This window comes from Leptinotarsa decemlineata, unplaced genomic scaffold (assembly GCF_025532065.1).
Source record: "Leptinotarsa decemlineata unplaced genomic scaffold, Ldec_3_MD MMD2_tig00000576_RagTag_RagTag, whole genome shotgun sequence".
NCBI lineage: Eukaryota > Metazoa > Arthropoda > Insecta > Coleoptera > Chrysomelidae > Leptinotarsa > Leptinotarsa decemlineata.
The window spans coordinates 3,412,631-3,432,095 of NW_027412551.1; the positions used below are offsets into that span (position 1 = coordinate 3,412,631).

The following is a 19,465-nucleotide window of genomic DNA, read 5'->3' on the forward strand; positions in this document are numbered from 1 at the left end:
ATGAAATGCATTGTATGTATGTTTCATGTAACCATGGACATTTAAACAATGTTCAGACAACTAAGGTCATTATTACTATTATTATACAAATACAATTCAAGATACATCTTGTATATATAAAAGTACTGGTAGTTCATACATGGTATTTAATATCTACACTGGGTATTTGATACTCAAGTACTTCAGGAAGTATGAAAATACTTAGAGCTGATATATACTCCAATATTTTGAATATTGAAAAGTACCTGGTACTGGTATATAAACACTTTTGAAATATTTCGTGTAATTGAAATGATTCCGCAATCTAATATTAAATTTATACCTGATTGCCGCATAGCAAGGCAACTTTCTGGACAACTGCTGAGAGCCAGTAGTGTTTCACCCATGTCAACATGATCTTGACCTCCCAACATTGCTAATAAGCTATGGACTACATCCATCTTTGCTTCCAATTGTTGGGAAGACCATTTACTTGGATCAGGACTACCAAGGACCCTATCCAAAGGGACACCCCCTGAGCTGGAAGCAAAACTCATGACGCTTGTAACCTCCTGAAATATAATTAAGAATATGGGTGATAATCCTGTCATCACATTATGAAATAAATATAGTTTAAAAAACTAAAAAACACGCTTTCATAAGTAGCATTTCGGTGCCGCTAGAGATTATATATAACTCCATTATAAAAAATCGTCTTTCCCTAAAATATGGAAATTGTCAAAAGTTTGCCCTGTATTCAAATCTAATCTAATCTAATATCTGTATTTTCACTCAATTTGTCTCTGATGTACTTGATAATAAGCGTCAAGTTCACGTCATCTATACGGACTTCAGCAAGGCGTTTGATCGAGAGTCACATCAACAGCTGCTAAAGAAACTGTAAAATTTTGGCATATCAGAATCAGAATATGCTTTATTGTCGAAAGAATACAATTCTTGTTGACAAAGTCAGTTGTCGTACATGGATGTATGTTAAAATATAGTTAAAATAACACTTACAGATGTATAAACACAAATAAACACAGGATCTGATCAAATTAGAGTAAATAATGGTACATATATATATATATATATATATATATATATATATATATATATATATACACCCATCCATACATACATATTCACATAATTGAGCCTCAGCAATGACAGATATGGATAATGAGTTCATTCAGATAATTTGGCTATAAAAAATTCATCCAAGCTATAGAAGGGATGATCAAAGAGTAAAACCTTCACACCACCTCTGAATCTATTATAATTCTTGATTTCCCTAATTCTTGCTGGAAGGTAGTTGTATATTTTCAAGCCGTTATATATAATAAGAGTCCTTTACGAGGCGACTTTTGGGTATAGGCAACATAAGAGTCGAGTTTTGGGAAGATCGAGTATTGTAAGACGATGACGCTCCTTTACATAGATCACGGTGCTTATCTAATCTTCAGTTGCTCGTGAAATCATATTTATCCGACCGACGTAGTTATGTTGAATGTGATGGTATAAAATCCTCCTGCTTTGTATCGAGTTCGGATGTCCCACAAGGGTCTAATCTGGGACCGTTATTATCCATACTATTTATAAATGACATTGCCCATGATATCACTTCTCATAAATTGCTATTTGCAGATGACATGAAAATATATCGTGAAAGCTAAGATGAAGCAGACTGTTTCACTTTGCAGGAGGACATAAATTCTTTGATTAATTGGTGTACTCGTAATAAATTGTACTTAAACACAAATAAATGTAAAATAATGACATTCACACGTTAAATATTACCGGTAACATTCAACTATGTACTAGATGGTGAAAGTTTAACGCGAATCACGGAATCAAGCGATCTGGGTGTTTTGTTTGATCAAAAACTCACGTTTTCCAATCATTTTCAGAATGTAATATCAACTTCAATGATACGCAACTGCAAGGAATTTAAGACCTTTTATTCTTTGAAAACAGTTTACTTAACACTGATCAGGAGTAAATTAGAGTACTGCAGTGTCGTTTGAAACATGAAACATATAACTAGAAAATGTTCAAAACATTCAAAAAAGAGATTCTTCGTTTCATTCAAAATTAATCTTACTATATGTATAATTATCATATTTCTAATTGTATACACCTGTAAATGGGATTTTTGGCCTGCTGGATGTATTGAATAAATAAATAAATAAATATCAAGGAGGTTACGTACAGCGCCATCTGCCCGCGAATAGATCAAGCAATAATGTCGATATATTTAGGAGGTTACGTACAATCTATATGGGCCTTAGGATAATTTCTTAATGATCTACAATAGTTTGGTCATCATGTACCTCCATTACTTTTATTAAATGTTTATGCTTGTTTGAATAGTGTAGTTTATAATTTTACAATTTATTTGAAAAAAATGTAAAAATACATATATACAGGGTGTTCTTTTATGGCCGATATTTCAGATAATTTTTAAATTAAATTATTGCATATTTGTCACTAATGAATATATTTTTAGGAAATTTTGATCATAGCTATATGGAGGCGCTCTGATTACAGTGCATTGGTAATAAAAAATTGTTAATGAATATTCCTAATTCTCAACTATGTAAAAGTACGGTAGTGTGTCCTGAAAATTGTAATAAAAATATTAAATATTATATAATTATAATGATTTGTTTCTCAATCCACAAAAATGCGTGTCAATCTCATTCTCCAGAAACAAAAATAAAATCAGAAATAATTATTACTTTGAAAATCACGAACTGAAATCAGTTTCAGAAGTTAAAGACTTGGGAATAATTATTGACTCGAAGTTGTCATTTAATTCACATATAGAAAAAACCGTCAATAAATGTAATGGTATCTATCATTGGATTCCTCAAAAGAAACTGTCAAAACTTCAGAACGACAAAACCTCTTCTCAATTTATATTATGCATATGTACATGGTAGGCTCTGCTTTGCATCGGTTGTTTGGAATCCTCAGTAGGTACCACATAAACATAGATCGTATTGAGAGAGTCCAAAACAAATTTCTTCGCTACATTAGTCACAAATTAAATTTTCCAATTATGAATAGCAATTACAGTCCCATTATGCGCCAATACAATATTATGCCTATGAAGGATATAAGAACTGTTACGGATCTTATCATGATTTTCAAGTTGATGAAAGGATTAGTCCACTGCCCAGAGCTTTATTCCAAAATTGAGTTCAATGTTCAGGATAGAACGTTGAGGCGGACAGAATTCTTTCAGTTAACTTGCATAAGGACAAATGCTGCTCAAAATTCACCACTTTATAGAATTCCTAAAACCTTTAATGAAATTTGCAATGATATTCAATATTTTGAAATCTCTTTAGACTGTTTCAAACGCAGGATGAAAAAAAATGTCATTGATAAGTTGTGATCATTTCTGTAGTCTCTGTCACTCTTATAAGAATTATGTTATTCTTTGATTGTCCAATTTAATTTACAAAAAATTAAAATTTACATTCTTTTTTCTCAAAGCCCACTTGAACTAAAATTATAACCCCTATATTGGTAAATAAATATCATAGTAGACCTTTCCGAGGACCTTTAAACACATTTAAAATCGAAATAGAAATTTGTTAATGATTTGAAATTTTTGCAAGGGTATGTCCAAAACAAATGAGTCACACTGTTTATATTTAAAATAAGAATTTTGACTTTACAATGACCTTGCTAGGAAATTGAAATATACTTTATTAAAAAAAAAACTATTGTTGAAAACAATAATCAGTTCGAAAAAATTTGAACACTGGTAGTTATTAGGTTAATTCAAAAGTTTTTTCTTTTTAGTGTCATGTGTCTTTTTAGCTCCATATCTCAATAAATATTTATTCTACTAAGTAGAATAAATTCATTATCTCATTCCGGAGATTTCAGCCTTGGAGATGAGCCCCTAAGTGGTCGACGTACAGTAATCCAGAACGAGGATTTGATGACCCTGGAGGAGACTGACCCGTCACAAACGGTTCGTAGAATAATGGAAGAACTGGGCGGCAGCTCCCATGCGGTTTTGATGGTTCAAAACGTATTGGAAAGGTCAAAAAGATCCAAAAGCGGGTGCCACACGATTTGAACGATCGACAGAAATTCTCATGCTTCGAACCAAAAAGATCCTTTTTTGGATTGAATCATTACGTATGATGAAGAGTAGATCTTCTTCAACAACAGGGGACATTCAAAACAGTGGTTAAACACCGATAAGCCACCCAGGCCGTCGTCGACTTCATCGAATCTTGAGCACAACATTTTTACTCGTGTTACGTTGGCAAATGTACACTGACTCAAATGGCGGTTATTTCGATTAAATTGAAGGAGTATTCACTGAGATATGAAAACTTACGAAACTTTCTAAACAACCAGGTTTACATTACAGTTCAGGTTTACATTCCTCCAATTAATAAGGTTTTGGTTGTACATTAGATCTCATGGTGCATAACATTCAGAAAACAAGTGAGTGATTAGAAGTCAGTGAGAAAGGTTGGGATTAACTGAAATTCAAATGTAAACATAAAATTACCGATCTTACCAGGTGATTGCCAAAACTGTTTTTCGCAGGTTTTTCCACAACTCCTAATCTAGTGGGTTCTGAATTCCACATGGTTTTCTCCACGGGCCACGTACCATGGTATAATGACAACATACCGCGATTTCGATTTGATACAGGTTCACTACTAACAGATAGCTTAGTGCTACTGCGGGTGGCTCCACCATATTCATCTTCGCTGCAAGTTGTGTCTCCCTCCACACTGCTGGCAACTCCGTGGTCATACTACAACATAAAATAATTGATTTCGGTGAGTTATGGAGATTTTAACTTCATTTACAAATTAACCACAATTATATGTAACTAACAGAAAAGAAATAAAATATAGTAAGGACAAAACACAAGCAATACAGGAAAATCCTTAAGGCGCCCTTAGATCGGTGCCTGTGCGAAAATAGTGATTCACATTGGATTTGAATCGCTGAAGATTAAATGCATTTAGAAAAACGTTTTCAGGAAGTTTATTCCACATAAACGCCGATCTCCAAATAAAAGAGTTCTTGAACAGTGAAGTTCGAGGTGTACTAAGTTGAACCTCAAAACGATGAGCAGCCACAGTCCGTCGGGTATTTCTGACATGTACCGCTCTTGGTGGAATCAAATGTGCCAAGTTCCTTGAACACTTCCCGTGAAAGTATCTATGCACGTGATATTCGCGTCTCCAATCAGGCGGATGGCTCTTTCCTGGATGGAATCCAGCAACTTCAGGGTATGTTTGGGGACATGAGAACAATACTTCAAAGAAAGTCTGATCTGAGCTTTGTAAAGCATCAAAATTTGCTGAGATGTGAACAGTTTTCTGGTTCAGAACAGTGTTCCAAGCTTTTGAGAAGCAGCCTTTGCAATTCCAACGACATGATTGTGCCAAGACATATTGGTGTCCATTTTAACTCCCAACAAACTTATCGAAGCATTTATCTTCATGGAGAAAACCGATGCCAGGGTTTTTGTGGCATTGAATTGAACTGGGTTACTTTCACCCCAATTCGAAATTACTTCTAGATCCTCATTAAGATATTCAACCTCCTGCTGCCGGTGAAAATGTGCTTCCGCAGCCGATGTCCTAGGATCCAAATGTAAAAGCAATATATTGGATTCTGTTTTTTTTTTCCAATAAGTCGTTGATATACAATAAAAAGGGGGCTGGAGACAATATGGATCCCTGGGGAACACCAGCGTTGATGGTGAAAGTATTCAAGGGATATCCATCGAGGGTCAATTGCAGGGAACGTTCTTTCAGGAAGTTGAAGAGCCAAACACAAAAATGATCCGATAAGCCATAGCATCGAAGTTTGGCCAGCAAACCCTCATGCCACACGTGGTCGAATGCCTTAGAAATATCAAGTGTAACAGCTCTTGACTCCATGTTTCTCGATTGCGTTATACCAAATATGGGTGACATACGATAGACGGTCGTCTGTTGATCTTTGTTTCCGAAAGCCATATTGATGATCGCTCATGATGTTCAAGCCTTCAAAATATTTGAGGATATGGTGGTTTACAGCTTTCTCCATGATTTTTTTTTTATATCACTGATAGCAAAGCGACTGGTCTATAGTCATTTGAAAAATTTTCTTGTCCTTTTTGGGAATAGGAGAAACCCCTTTCTTGTAAGACAGGTTGAAAAGTCTGCAAAATACTGGTGCGAGTTCATTTGCGATAACGATAACGGGCACTTCATCAGGACCAGACGCCTTGCTAATATTGAGCTGTTCCAAAATTCGCCTGACTAGACGCTGGCGAAAAGCAATTTCCGGCATTGTGGATTCTAGTGTGGGAATAGTAGGTGGTGCCTTTCCCAGAAAATCGACTGTGGAGTGGGACGCAAATTGTTCATTTAGTAGATTTGCTTTTTCTATGGATGTTGTTGCAATTGAACCATCCGCATGTGTCAGTGGTGGAATTGTGGGTTTTGTAAAGTTCTGATTAACAGCTTTAACTACCGACCAGAAGGATCTAGACCCGTTGGGACTGGCAAGCAGTTTATCCCTAATTCTCTGATTGTGAAGTTCTTTGCTCTCATTTATCCTAAGTTTGCAGCTGTTGCGAGCATTAATAAACCTGGTTCGGTTTTCGGCACTGGGATTTTTGCGCCACTGCCGGTAGGGGAGATTTTTGGAGGCGACAGTTTGCTCTCAATTTCTGTTGAACCAAGGTTTGCCACTAGAAGGTCGTTTCATTGAAAAAGGAATAGACGCATCCATGGCTGATAGAATAACTTCCGTGACTTCAGAAGAACAATTTGATGGATCTTTAGAGCTGAAATAAACATCTAGCCAGGGGAAATTTCGGAAATGGTCTTGAAGATCCTCCCATTCAGCTGATCTGTAATGCCAAACTTTGCGCGGCTTAGATTGCTCCCCAACAATTATCGGTAATTCACTCAACACTGAAATGAGTTTGTGGTCAGAAGATCCCAATGGAGACCTTACGGTGACTGTGTAAATTTCTGAATTGGTTGTTAGGTATAGATCCAGAAGACTAGCATATTCTCCATCACAGTCAGGAATCCTGGTTGGCTTATATACAATATGAGTAAGTTCGCTGCTTATTGCAAAAATCTCAGCTTCACGACCTTGTTGGTCGTTGATATTTGAAAATTTGAGCCATTCTATATTGTAGACGTTGAACTCATCGAATATGAAAATTCGGCACTGGAATGATTGATTTGCAGAAAGTCAACGGTGTTTGCAAGTGAAGAGAATAGTTTCCTATATTGTGCATCGTTAGGGGGTCGATAAACGCAACATATGAATTTGATGAGATCTTCTGTGATATTATTCGGGGTTCCAGCATTTCCTCTCGTTGACAGAAGAAATCGCTTCTGATGAAAAGAGATATTCCACAGTTAAGTCTGAATCGGGAGTGGAAATCACAGCCGGGATACAGAAAATTGACGGGGTTTGTTGAAGCACTCACATTGGTTTCTGTGAATGCAAGAATATGAGTACTATTTGATTGCAGATGTTGGTCACTGAGTTAATATTTGAGTTGAGTCCTCTGATGTTGCAGAAATCGATTTTGAATTTACTAGTGGACCTCTTACCAACCGCAGTTACCAAGCTATTTTTCTGTGGACTGATGTTAGTAAGACCCCCCTGACTGTCAAAAATAGTGGTTTTCGAATAACTTCTGCAGGATTCGATTCGATTGGGGAGCTATTTCAACTCCGGAATATTTTGACCCTAGAAGCGCCATCATGCATTTTTCCTTATATTGCCACCCTTTAAACCAGAAACAGCGGCACGGCAACGAAACGTTAGCCCGAAAGCAACATCACGCTGCATAAGCCGTTGCGATGGTATCTCACTGGACGATGCTGGGTAGGACCAGCATCTACCATCTACATAAAATACATACATAAATACATTAATTTTAGATTTTAAACAGATTTAAACAGATTAATGAAATCATATACAGGGTCCTGCAACAGGCGCGGTGTTTCATATCTCCATTTAGGAAACAGAAATCTAAATTTCTATAATATTACCTTATTACTCGAGCTCGACAAAATAAAAATATTGGCGGTCACACAGGGTGTTCAATTTTTTCTGGGCGGATACCACCTGTGTTTTTTCAAATGGCAACCTATATTTTTTATCGTTTTTTCGGTTTCTACATAGAAAATTAAAGACACTTTATGTATATCTTCACATCGAAAATATTGACGGTTTTCGATATCTAAAAAACCGTCAATATTTTTGAAGTGAAGATATACATAAAGTGTCTTTTATTTTCTATGTAGAAACCGAAAAAAGAATAAAAAAATATAGGTTGATATTTAAAAAACACAGTTGGGATCCGCCCAGAAAAAACTGAACACCCTGTGTGACCGCCAATATTTTTATTTTGTCTAACTCGAGCAATGAGGTGATATTATAGAAATTTAGATTCCTATATGTTGCCTAAATTGAGATATGGAACACCGCGCCACTGTTGCAGGACCCTGTATAAAAAAACGGTTACACTGAAACCTAAATTGACAGAGAAATACCAGTGAATTTGCTGTTCTGCTGTTCTACGAGCTACGTACATTCGATTAGCGATTTTTAATTTTTTTATACTAGTAAACTCGTCTCGAACATATGTTCAGTTTTAGCTGTTTAGAATGTTCAGCTTGTTGGTGAGAGGCACCATATGCCACATAGTGGCCTATGGTGATTATATCAAAACTATCGAAGAGTGTAATACATTGCAACAACAGAAAATATACAGACTTGGTGTGAATGCATCCAAATGTGAAGTAGTGCCGTATAGTAGGAAAATGTCAGTCATCGAGTACAATTATCGAGTAGATCCCATTTCACTGTCACGAAGTAACTCAATTAAAGATCTTGGTGTATATTTTGATCAAAATTTGTCCTTTTCCAATCACATTAGATCGAAAGTAAGTGAAGCATTGAGAGTTTATGGCTTCATAGTTTGCAATTGTAGATCTTTTTCAAACATATCTGCTCTATTTACTCTTTATGTAGCCTACGTAAGGTCAAAATTAGAATATGGCTCTGTTCTATGGTCTCCATTTTACAATTGCTATAATACATTAATTGAAAAAGTTCAACGTCGTTTCCTAAAGTGTATTTACTTCAAATCTTATGGTATCTATCCTAATAGAGGTATTCCATGTGAATCTCTTACCATAATATTCAATATTGAAAGTCTTGAATTATGCAGAAAACTTGCTGTTTCTGTATAAATTGCTGCACAACAATCTGGATGCTATGGAGGTAATATCTTTTATAAATTTCTGTGTTCCTCATTTTAGAACTAGAAGTACAAAAACTTTCTACAGCCGACTGGCCAGAACCAATTTGTATCTCAAGTCACATATCTTTAGCATTTGCAATAATTTCAATTTAATTTCAAAATTGTGTGATATCAATTTTGATTCCCTAGAATATATTGTTAGCACTGCATCTCAGTATTTCATGGAGAATTTTTGATTTTCTGGTAGATACAGTTTTTTTTATTTTATTATATTATAATTTTGTTATTGATTTTCACAAATTGTAACGTTGTAATTATAAGGATCTATTATACTTCAGTCAACATACTTAGTTAACCCTGTAAATGGTTTTTAACTTTTGAGTAATAAAGGCTATTATTATTATTATTCCAAAACATCGGATGTCCGCTATTGAGAATGAGTGTTTCATATAAGTGAAATTTTACCTCTTCTATATACTATATTGTATAGCAATCCTGTGAATGATATCTGATTCAATTCCACAACGAATGTTTGGAGTACGAACTGAATAGAAGGAAGTGTTTTTTATAATTCGTTCATATAGAAGTAATAAAAGTAGTTGTTTCGAAAGTATTCTTTCTTTCGTGTAATTCAATGTTTATATGAAAGAAGTTGTTTCGAAATTTGTGTCTTTGCATGACCTACACATCTTCGTAAAGAGCTCATTTTGAAATTAATTGCTCTCTTCCTTTCTTTCGAAGACTCCCACACGTTTTTTGTAAAAAGGAGACGTAGAAAGGCAAAATCTTTCTCTCTCAAAAATTAATCTCTGCTAAAAATATATCCCATTCAATTGAAAAAAAAAGTTTCTAATAACAGGGATATCGGTTGTTAACAAAATTATGAGATACCCTGTATAAAATAATGACTAATTTATATAAGAAGAATCTACACGCACGTCTACAATTCATCAGTATGATGGATGAAAAAGTGACAGTCCGAGAATTGCCAATTCCAAACAATGTGGAAAGAATAAATTTACATGATAATTTTATGAGTTATTTTTGGTGTACAGCAGTTTTGGGATTAGTTATAGAAGGAAGAAACATTTCAAACACCAATTCAATAAACGTTTACAGTTTGAAACTCATAGCCACAGCTATTTATGTTATACTTTGCACAAGTTCAATTGATTCAGAACTCATCGGAAATTAAAAAGAGTAGTGAGACTCATTTCTGTTTAGTTCAAATTATTATAGTTATTTTAGTGCAATTTCTTCCAATTTCCAGAAAAGATTTTAGGAATTATTCTAGTCATACAAACTATAATACTACTAAAACTAACTAGGATAAAACAAGAACTTGGACTTGATAGACGATAGTCGTTTAATGAACTCCACTCTTGAAACAACCGCTTTTATTCGAATTCAACTTTGAGACTAGAGACATTCACTGCATACATATCGTCTAACCCATACTAGGTATCGAACGCTAAAAGAAAAGTCCTCGTTGATCCTTAGCTCGCACAAGTACCGATTTTGTTCGTTCATATGGGGACGATACCTGGTTAACGAAAATAGCACGTTTTCCACTTCACCGATTTATAACGAAAGATTTGACGATAATTCATATTTCATGAGAGCATATTTCTCTATACTCAAGCACATTTAAAGCCTATGGCTGACAAAATCATTCAATAAGGCAATATTGAATGTATAAATGTGCTTACTGAATGATGAAAATAACGAGAAAAAAAGTCGTTAAAAATTAAAATACACTTACATTAGGTGACGTAGCATTTGTATGTCGGCCCAGAAGAAGTGATTCCATGGTATAATCTAATGGTTCAGATAGACCATCATCCTGTAACAAAAAGAGATAAAGTATTGAAAATCCTTTTTGAAGCAATAAATTTTCATTTTAATATTGTTGTAGATCATGCCCTAAAGAAAGTAACGCCGGCCGCCACTGGTAACCATTAACCAAACGTGACGTAGCTAAAAGCGCGGGGATGCCCAATGTTCCCTGCCACTCGAGAAGCAACGAGAGTCATGCTACTGATGTCGATGGAACTTCGGCGAAAATTCTACGATGTTCGATTACGATATTTAAACGCTGGCTGCGAGCGAATCGACTCAGTCAAGTACACAGCCAAGTGGAAGATATAGTGCGATACGCGAAGTGATCAAGTAAGGCGATAGATATTCAAACAGTCAAGTTGACGTTACAGAGCGGTACGCAAAGTGATCTAGTAAAGCGATAGCATAATAAAGTTAAGTTTGATTATTCAGTGTAGTCAATTATTGGTCAATCCACGGAGAAAAACGTAGCAATATTCATTTGGTACTCAGTAAGTAGTGATGATTCTTCGATTTTCATCAAAAAGAGGTCTGTTCAGAAAATAAGATGAACTTGCAAATTTTCTCAAGTTACGTACATTCGATTAGCGATTGTTTTTACGTTGGTACACTTGTATCGAACGTATGTTCAGATTTTCAGATGTTTAACATGTTTAGTTTGTTGAAGAGGGGTATAAAAGTAATAAGTGTTTTATGTGTTCGAACGATTTTGTGCTATCGAAAAAAAAATGGTTTGAAAAATTTGCATAAATTTTTGAGTAAAAAATTTAATTGAGTGCTCAAAAACACTTGAAATGTTGACAGTGGCATACGTTGATTGAACTCTGAATCAGAAAAAAGTGGTACAAGCTTTTCACAGAAGGCCGAGAAGATGTGAATGAAGACGCTGGCCTTGGACACACAACCAATGAAAATGTTGAGGAAGTGAAAAAAATTGTTATGGAGAATCGTAGAATCCCTATTAAAGAAGTTGCTGAGGATGTTGGCAGGCACGACATTCTTTCGAAAATTTTTGGTATGAAGCGTGCGACAGTCAAGAGTTCCTGCCACATTGTTGTGGCTTTTGCATCGTCGAATATGAATTTTTCAAATCGGCTCAGTACGTAGTTACATCTGAGGTACCACAAGGTTCTAATCTTGGACCTATTTTATTTTTGATTTTTATTAATGATTTGGCAACCTCTTTGAATATTCCTAGCCTACTACTTGCAGAAGACCTGAAACTATATTATAAAATCGACGACATTACTGGCTGCCAACGTGTACATGAATTAGATGTAATCAAACTTTGGTGTAATAATAATCGTTTACAACTGAACGTATCCAAATGTAAAATAATATCATTTACAACAAAAAAGCGAACTTTAATGCCCGATTATTCAATCAACAATACTAAAATCAACCGCTTACACGATATAAAAGATCTTGGTATTGCCTACGACAGTAAATTAACATTTACAACACCTATAAGGAATATGACTGCTGACGCAAATATGATGCTTGGATTCATTTACAGAAATGGCTAAAACTTCAAAAGTATTGCCACCTTAAAATTGCTATATTTTGCGTATGCCAGATCTAAGTTAGAGTATGGCTCTGTGTTATTGAATCCAGTATACGACTACCAAAAAACATCAATTGAGAGCGTGCAGAGGAAGTTACTAAAATACTTATGTCTAAAAGTTGATGGAGAATACCCCCCCGCGAGGCATCGATCATAACATTTTGTTAACACGATTTGATATAACATCTTTGGAAAATGGGAAAGTTATCCTTGGTATAAAATCCCTGCAAAAATTACTAAACAACAATATTGACAGTATGGTTCTTTTATCGGAGATTAATATCTTAGTACCAAGAAGCAAAGGTCGACACAATCTGTCGCACAAATGTTATGCTACAACACCATTGCATTTTATGTGCAGTAGCTTCAATAAAATCTGTGAACATTGCGATATTCATTTTGACTCTCTGGGCGCCTTGGTATCATGTATCCACAATCACTTTTAATAATACTATGAATAACATTTGTGTCAGTAGGTACTGCTACATTGCATGATTTGTAACTTTTTGTTAGTGTCCGACCGAAAGTTCGGTTTCGGTCGAGTTTCTGCAAAAAAACAGGTTTCGGCGGCAAACCTGCCGAAACTACGACCGATACTGCATTCGGGAGTTCCCGCGCTGTGATCGGTCATGTTCGGCGCGTTGAATTTCATGCAAGCAAAGCAACAAAGACATTTTGCCGAGTCCACGTGCCTAATCCTGTCATGACTCGTGACTTACTTTGTGATTTACTTTGTTTATTACATAAATATCAAGTACCTTTTGTGATATTAGGTAACAACTTAAATAAGTAATTTTATGTATAATATTTTTGAAAAACCTTCAATGATATTCAAAAGGAAGATCTTCACCTACTCAAATAAACACCTCACCTATTTTGAGTATTTTCAAGGTGCAATTAATATTTTTTCTTAAATAAGGGTTTGTTATGTTGATTGTCAATAAGTAAAAATGTCGAAGACTGCATAACGTTTTCATTTAAAGATAAAAAAATAAAGACTGACTGTTATTTTTCCTCAAAACATAATCCTTGTAAGAAAGTTTAGGTTTCGGTTTCATCCAAAACTGAGACCGTTGCCGAAATTTGTTTTCGGTTTCGGTCGTAAAAACCACTTTCGGTCGGACACTACTTTTTGTGTTATATACTCAATTTTTCATTCTTCTTTTGAAATTCTACGTATACTTTATATATACTTTGTTTTAGCATTTACTTTTATACAGTTCTTTATTCCATTATTTTTAATATTTATTTCATAAATACTCTGTAATAATAGCATTTCCTGTAACTGGGTGCTCCTGTTGAAAATAAATCGATTTTTTTACCACGATAATACACCTACTCACTGGTCATTGTTTGTTCGTCATTTTTTGGCCAAAGACAACACCGTAATCATGCCTCAGCCACTGTACCAGAGTTGCCCTCCTGCTACTTCTTTCTGTTACCAAGATTGAAGAGACTCGAGAAAGGACAGCGTTTTGCGACGATTGAAATAAAAACAGAATCGCTGAGAGAGCTCATGGACTAAAAAGTGCATATTAAAACTACTTCGAGGATTGGAAAAAACACGGGCACAAGTGATGTGAGGTGGACTACTTTGAAGGGGACAAAACTGATAAATTAATAAATATTTTTGGAAAAAAATGACGCCTTATTTTTTGAACAGGCCTCGTATATTGGATATTTCCAATTTACTAATATTTTCCGAGTTATATTAAAACAAAAAAATTGAATCAAAAAAGTTCGGTAAAGATATGTTGGAAAGAAATTGATCAATTTTTAATCAGAATTGAAGATAATATCAACAGCCAACATTATCGAATGAAATGATATGATATGAAATTAAAAAAACCAAAAATAATTGTTTACTTTAGTTCAAAACACCTGACCTCAGCAAATTGTTGTCTGACTGCGAGATAGTTGTTAGTCACACAATTTGCTGGTCACAGTCACAGTTTTAGGTGAAGATTATAATGCTGCGGACGATTTCATTCTGGTAATGTAAGATTATAAAACAGGAAATTTAAATACAAAATGTTTGTAATGTAGAATTATTGGATTGGTAGAGGAACATCTTTACACGCGACTTGCGAAATTATTGGCGTCAGTCGAATGGAAAACACTGTTAGTGTTAACTGCTACCAGTAGTACTATTTTTAAATGTCAAGTGCAGCTGTTCGCATAATGGTTCGGGTCATTGTGTGTGAAACTAAACTTTGAAAATAGATTTTCTTATATCTGTTGCACTTGCTGGTACATAAGATGTTCAAACTCAATGTTACTAATCCTTTCATTGCGAACATATTATAACATAAAATATAACATAAAATATTGAGAATAGTGACATTATCAAAGTACGGTTCAACGGTAACGGATAAATACACTTTTTGCCTTACTGACAATTTTCGAGAAAAATCCTGAAATGCGTCATTTGAATGACACTATTTCACATAAAAATATCACCCCACACTACAAAATCTCCAAATATCTGACAATGTTTCTCATAAAGTTGCGGTTGTGTAGCACCTCCTCTGACATTTATTTCCATTGCAAATACAGACAAGTATTTTTTTACATTATATTTTTTAAATTCGATGTCGAAGTACCAATATTATATTAGGAATTATTAGTGTTAGGAATCACACGTTACAAGGTAAGACCTCGTTAGTCCTTAGCTCGCACAAGTTTCTCAACTTCTGAGAGTTGTCGTTCGTATGGGGGCGACACTTGATTAACGGAAAAACAGATTTCAGATGTTATTATTATGAAAGAGCAACTTCTGATCGAGTCATTCGTGAAAGATCAGAAATTAAATTCTGTCGTTGGATAGGTATGTGGGTGGATTGCATATATTGTATTCCATACATCGTATTATTTTTTTTCTTACCTATCAATGAAAACAATAATTACTATTATTTGTAACTAACGTTAATGCAGTGGTTAAAAACATAGAAAGTTTCATTTCTCTTTTCATTATTACTATTATTATTATTATATTAGAAATGTTTATAGGGCCTCACATTGCCAATTTGATTATTTTGGTAACAATAGAACCGTAAAAATTTTGGGGTCGGTTAGTTAGTTTCCTATAAAATTTAATTGTGAAATTTACAGAATAACTTACACGTTTCATCGACTCATTATCTGACAATAAAATAATATCATTATTTGAAATTTTCTTCTGAGAAGACAATATTTTTTGAAAGTTTAATAATTTCTCGAGTGTTATTTATTTGTAACTGCTAGGTGTTTCATCATACAATCCCATATTTGTAGAAAACTTTCAATAGAAAATCATACGTAAAGAGAAAATTATTTCTGGATTTTTCAGATTAATTTTAATCTGTAGAGTTTGAAGGTATGCAGGTATTTTTACTACGGTTTGACAATAATTGAATACACTTGTACAATACTCAAACTTAACTTTATTTCACTGTTAATACAATCAAACACCCTAACTGAAGCTTCAACTAAAATTCATTGTCTATCGCCTTAACAGATCGCTCCGTACCGCACTGTCCGCAAAACTTCTTGACTTCACTTCGATCGGGGTGTTGGGAGCGTTTATATTATGGTAATCGAGGTAACTCGAAGCCGAAATGGAATTCGCTACAAATCTATCGAAGCGACGCGATGACCGATGACTAGAACAGTCGCGAAGCGCAAGTAGAGTTGAGTGCCACGTCATAATCGATTTACGACTGCCAGCGGCGGCCGGCGTTTTTTTTTTTTCATGGGATGATTTACAACAATACACCTGTGAATTTTATTAGTTCGAACTTCTATTATCTAATAGGATATATGATTTAAAATATCTGAAAAAAAACAAATAAAATTAAAATGAATAGCTAAAAAATAACAATTATATTGAGCAATAAATACAATAAAATGAAAACCAAACCAAGTTACTTCACTTAACTTTTTGATTTTTATTTGTTCAAGTTTTAATTCTTTGTTTTTCATTCTATTGAATTTATTACTCAATATAATTGTTACTTTTTAGCTATTCATTTTGATTTTTGATTTTATTTGTTCTTTCAGAGATTTCGAACCAAATTAGACAATGGAAGTCCGAACTAGGAAAATTTACCATGAAACATTGTCAAGTACTTGCAAACAAACGTTGAATACACGTCTATTTCCTCGGGTATACCATCGGGTGTAAGATCGTTATTCCTTGGTAAACACATAATATTGAAAGTTTTTTTCCGACTTGATCAGAATATGGAAATAAATATATGTTGTTTCATTTTAGAAAAACCTAACTTTGATACTCCACGTTCTATGCGGTATCCTGAAGTTTGGTAGATAATAAAAAAAAGTCCAATGTCCTGATATTTGAAATTTTTGTACGAAACATTTTCGAAAACTTCACTGCTTCACTTCAAACTTCTTTGACACACTGTATGTAACAAAATTTCATCAATGAAAACATCTATGCGCGTACTAAGAATGACTCAATCACGGTTTCGTGGAGCAAATAAAGGGAAATCGTACAGCAACTGGTTCCGCCAATCACACATCATTATGCATTACCATATACCAGTTACAGAAGATTGCAGTCTTATTACGAATCTGATTGTGCATTACGAAGCGAAACGGCCGTTACTGCTCCACTTTTGATTATCAATCTTTTGTTTAATAACCGAAAAAATTATACCGCTCGGTTTAAACCGACTCGCACTAGCACGGCAAACAAGTATAAGGTGTTTCATTGGGCGCTTCCTATTTTTAAATTTGAATAAAACAAAAGTGTGTGTGAGATATCTTCGAAATTTTTTATTCGTTTGAAAGACCTATTGATGCCATTATGTGTGGTATCAATAGGTGAGGGGGGGATGCATCCGAAACGTCCAATTTTCTATGACTCTGGCTTTGAGGACCGCTATGGTTTGTGGCTTATTAGCATACATCTGCGACTTGAGAAAACCCCACAAAAAAAGTCTAATGGGGTCAAATGGCACAATCTCGGTGGCCAGTTCACATCACCTCCACGTGAGATGACCATGCCCTCAAATCGGTCGTGCAGAATATCCAATGTGGCATGAACTGTGTGGTACGTAGCGCCGTCTTATTGAAACAACAGGTCGTTGGTGTACGGATCAACCAATTCAGGCCAAAAGAATTTGGTGATCATCGACCTGTAATGCTGGCCGTTGACAGTGAAGGCCAGGACAAAGTCGTTCTTGCCTCGTACCATGAAAATGGCGTCCTTTGGGAAAGCTATAAAAACAAAATGAGAGCACATAGACATAAAGTTAAATTGGCAAAACAAACATATTACAGGACTAAAATAAGTAAGGCAACTAACAAAACCAAAGAAACATGGAACATAATAAATTATGAATTAGGACGAAAACATAGTAAACAAAAAAATGATATTACTCTTACAACCAAAAATTGTCTTACATCTGACACTACTGCGACTGCGGAATTGTTTGCCGATCATTTCGCAAATGCAGCAGAAATAGCTATGTCAAATCACTTGGGACAGAACATGGCCTTCCTTGCACCCTCGTAAAGGAAATCAACATCAAATTTCCATTTAAATCGCCACCCATCACTGAATACGAAATATCGAAAACCTTATTTGAAATGAAGAACAAATCATCCTCCGGTATGGATGAAATTTATATCATTACTATCCCGCTATTATTAAACCACTAACTTTTCTTATAGAACAATCTCTCGTGCAAGGAATCTTTCCTGATGTTTTAAAAAAGGCACTTGTGATTCCCCTCCACAAAAAAGGTAATTTAAATGAAATTGACAATTACAGGCAAATATCGCTGCTCTGTTCCTTATCCAAATTAATAGAAAAGATAATAGTAAACGGAATAACCGATTACCTGGAAAGCAACAACTTACTCTCAACCTCTCAGCACGGTTTTGTTAAAAAGAGATCCATTGAAACAGCTTCCTACCATCTTCTCGATTACATTTACACTCAGATTGATAATAATCTACTTATCCAAATTAATAGAAAAGATAATAGTAAACGGAATAACCGATTACCTGGAAAGCAACAACTTACTATCAACCTCTCAGCACGGTTTTGTTAAAAAGAGATCCCTTGAAACAGCTTCCTACCATCTTCTCGATTACATTCTTACTACGTCTTATCACTATTCTTTGACCTATCGAAGGCATTCGATACGGTGTGCGTAGTATTTCTTTTGAAATAAAAAATAAGACAATCTAATTTCCAAAATCGGTGTGTGTGCAACTAGCGTAACGCTAGTTTGGACGGTCAGTATAAAATCGGCCGATATTTTATTGGTAGCGGGTGCTTGCACACTCACCGGATTTTTATCAGTCAAACAATCAGTTGCTTTGTTGTCGTAATTAGCACGCACTACCAAAATGAAGTTAATGCGTAGACGATCGAGACGATCACCGGTCGGCGTGTTCACATGTGGGTCACTATTGGAATTTGGACGGCCAGTATAAAATCGGACGATATTTTATTCGTAGCGGGTGCTTGCACACTCATCGGATTTTTATCAGTCAAACAATCAGTTGCTTTGTTGTCGTAATTAGCACGCACTACCAAAACGAAGTTAATGCGTAGTAACTACAATTTCACCGAGCATTCGAGACTGGAATGGTCGGTAAAAAACCGGTGAGTATGCAAGAGTGTATTTAGTCATGTACGCCACTACTTCCCGGTACTGCCGGTGATACAGTGGCAGTGGACGGCTGCTCACCGGTATTTTACCGGCGACGATCACCGGTCGGCGTGTGTGCCAGGTCCCGTTCCCACATGTGGTTCACTATTGGAATTTGGACGACCGGTATAAAATCGGCCG

The 19,465-nt window shown here is 35.2% G+C and overlaps 1 protein-coding gene across 5 annotated transcripts in view; it reads right to left on the minus strand.

Moving 5' to 3' along the window:
- The window catches only part of LOC111505255 (uncharacterized), a 95,315-nt gene that overhangs the window by 40,363 nt on the left and 35,487 nt on the right, over positions 1-19,465 (minus strand). For all 5 annotated transcript variants that reach the window (XR_012465243.1, XM_074174282.1, XM_074174280.1 and 2 more), the window contains 3 exons: positions 11,019-11,099; positions 4,532-4,774; positions 323-551 (listed from right to left, as the gene is read on the minus strand). Coding sequence is in view for 4 of the 5 variants with exons in the window: in XM_074174282.1 (XP_074030383.1) it covers positions 323-551; positions 4,532-4,774; positions 11,019-11,099 (553 nt within the window). In the remaining variant the exon portion in view is untranslated. The remainder of the gene's footprint in view (positions 1-322; positions 552-4,531; positions 4,775-11,018; positions 11,100-19,465) is intronic.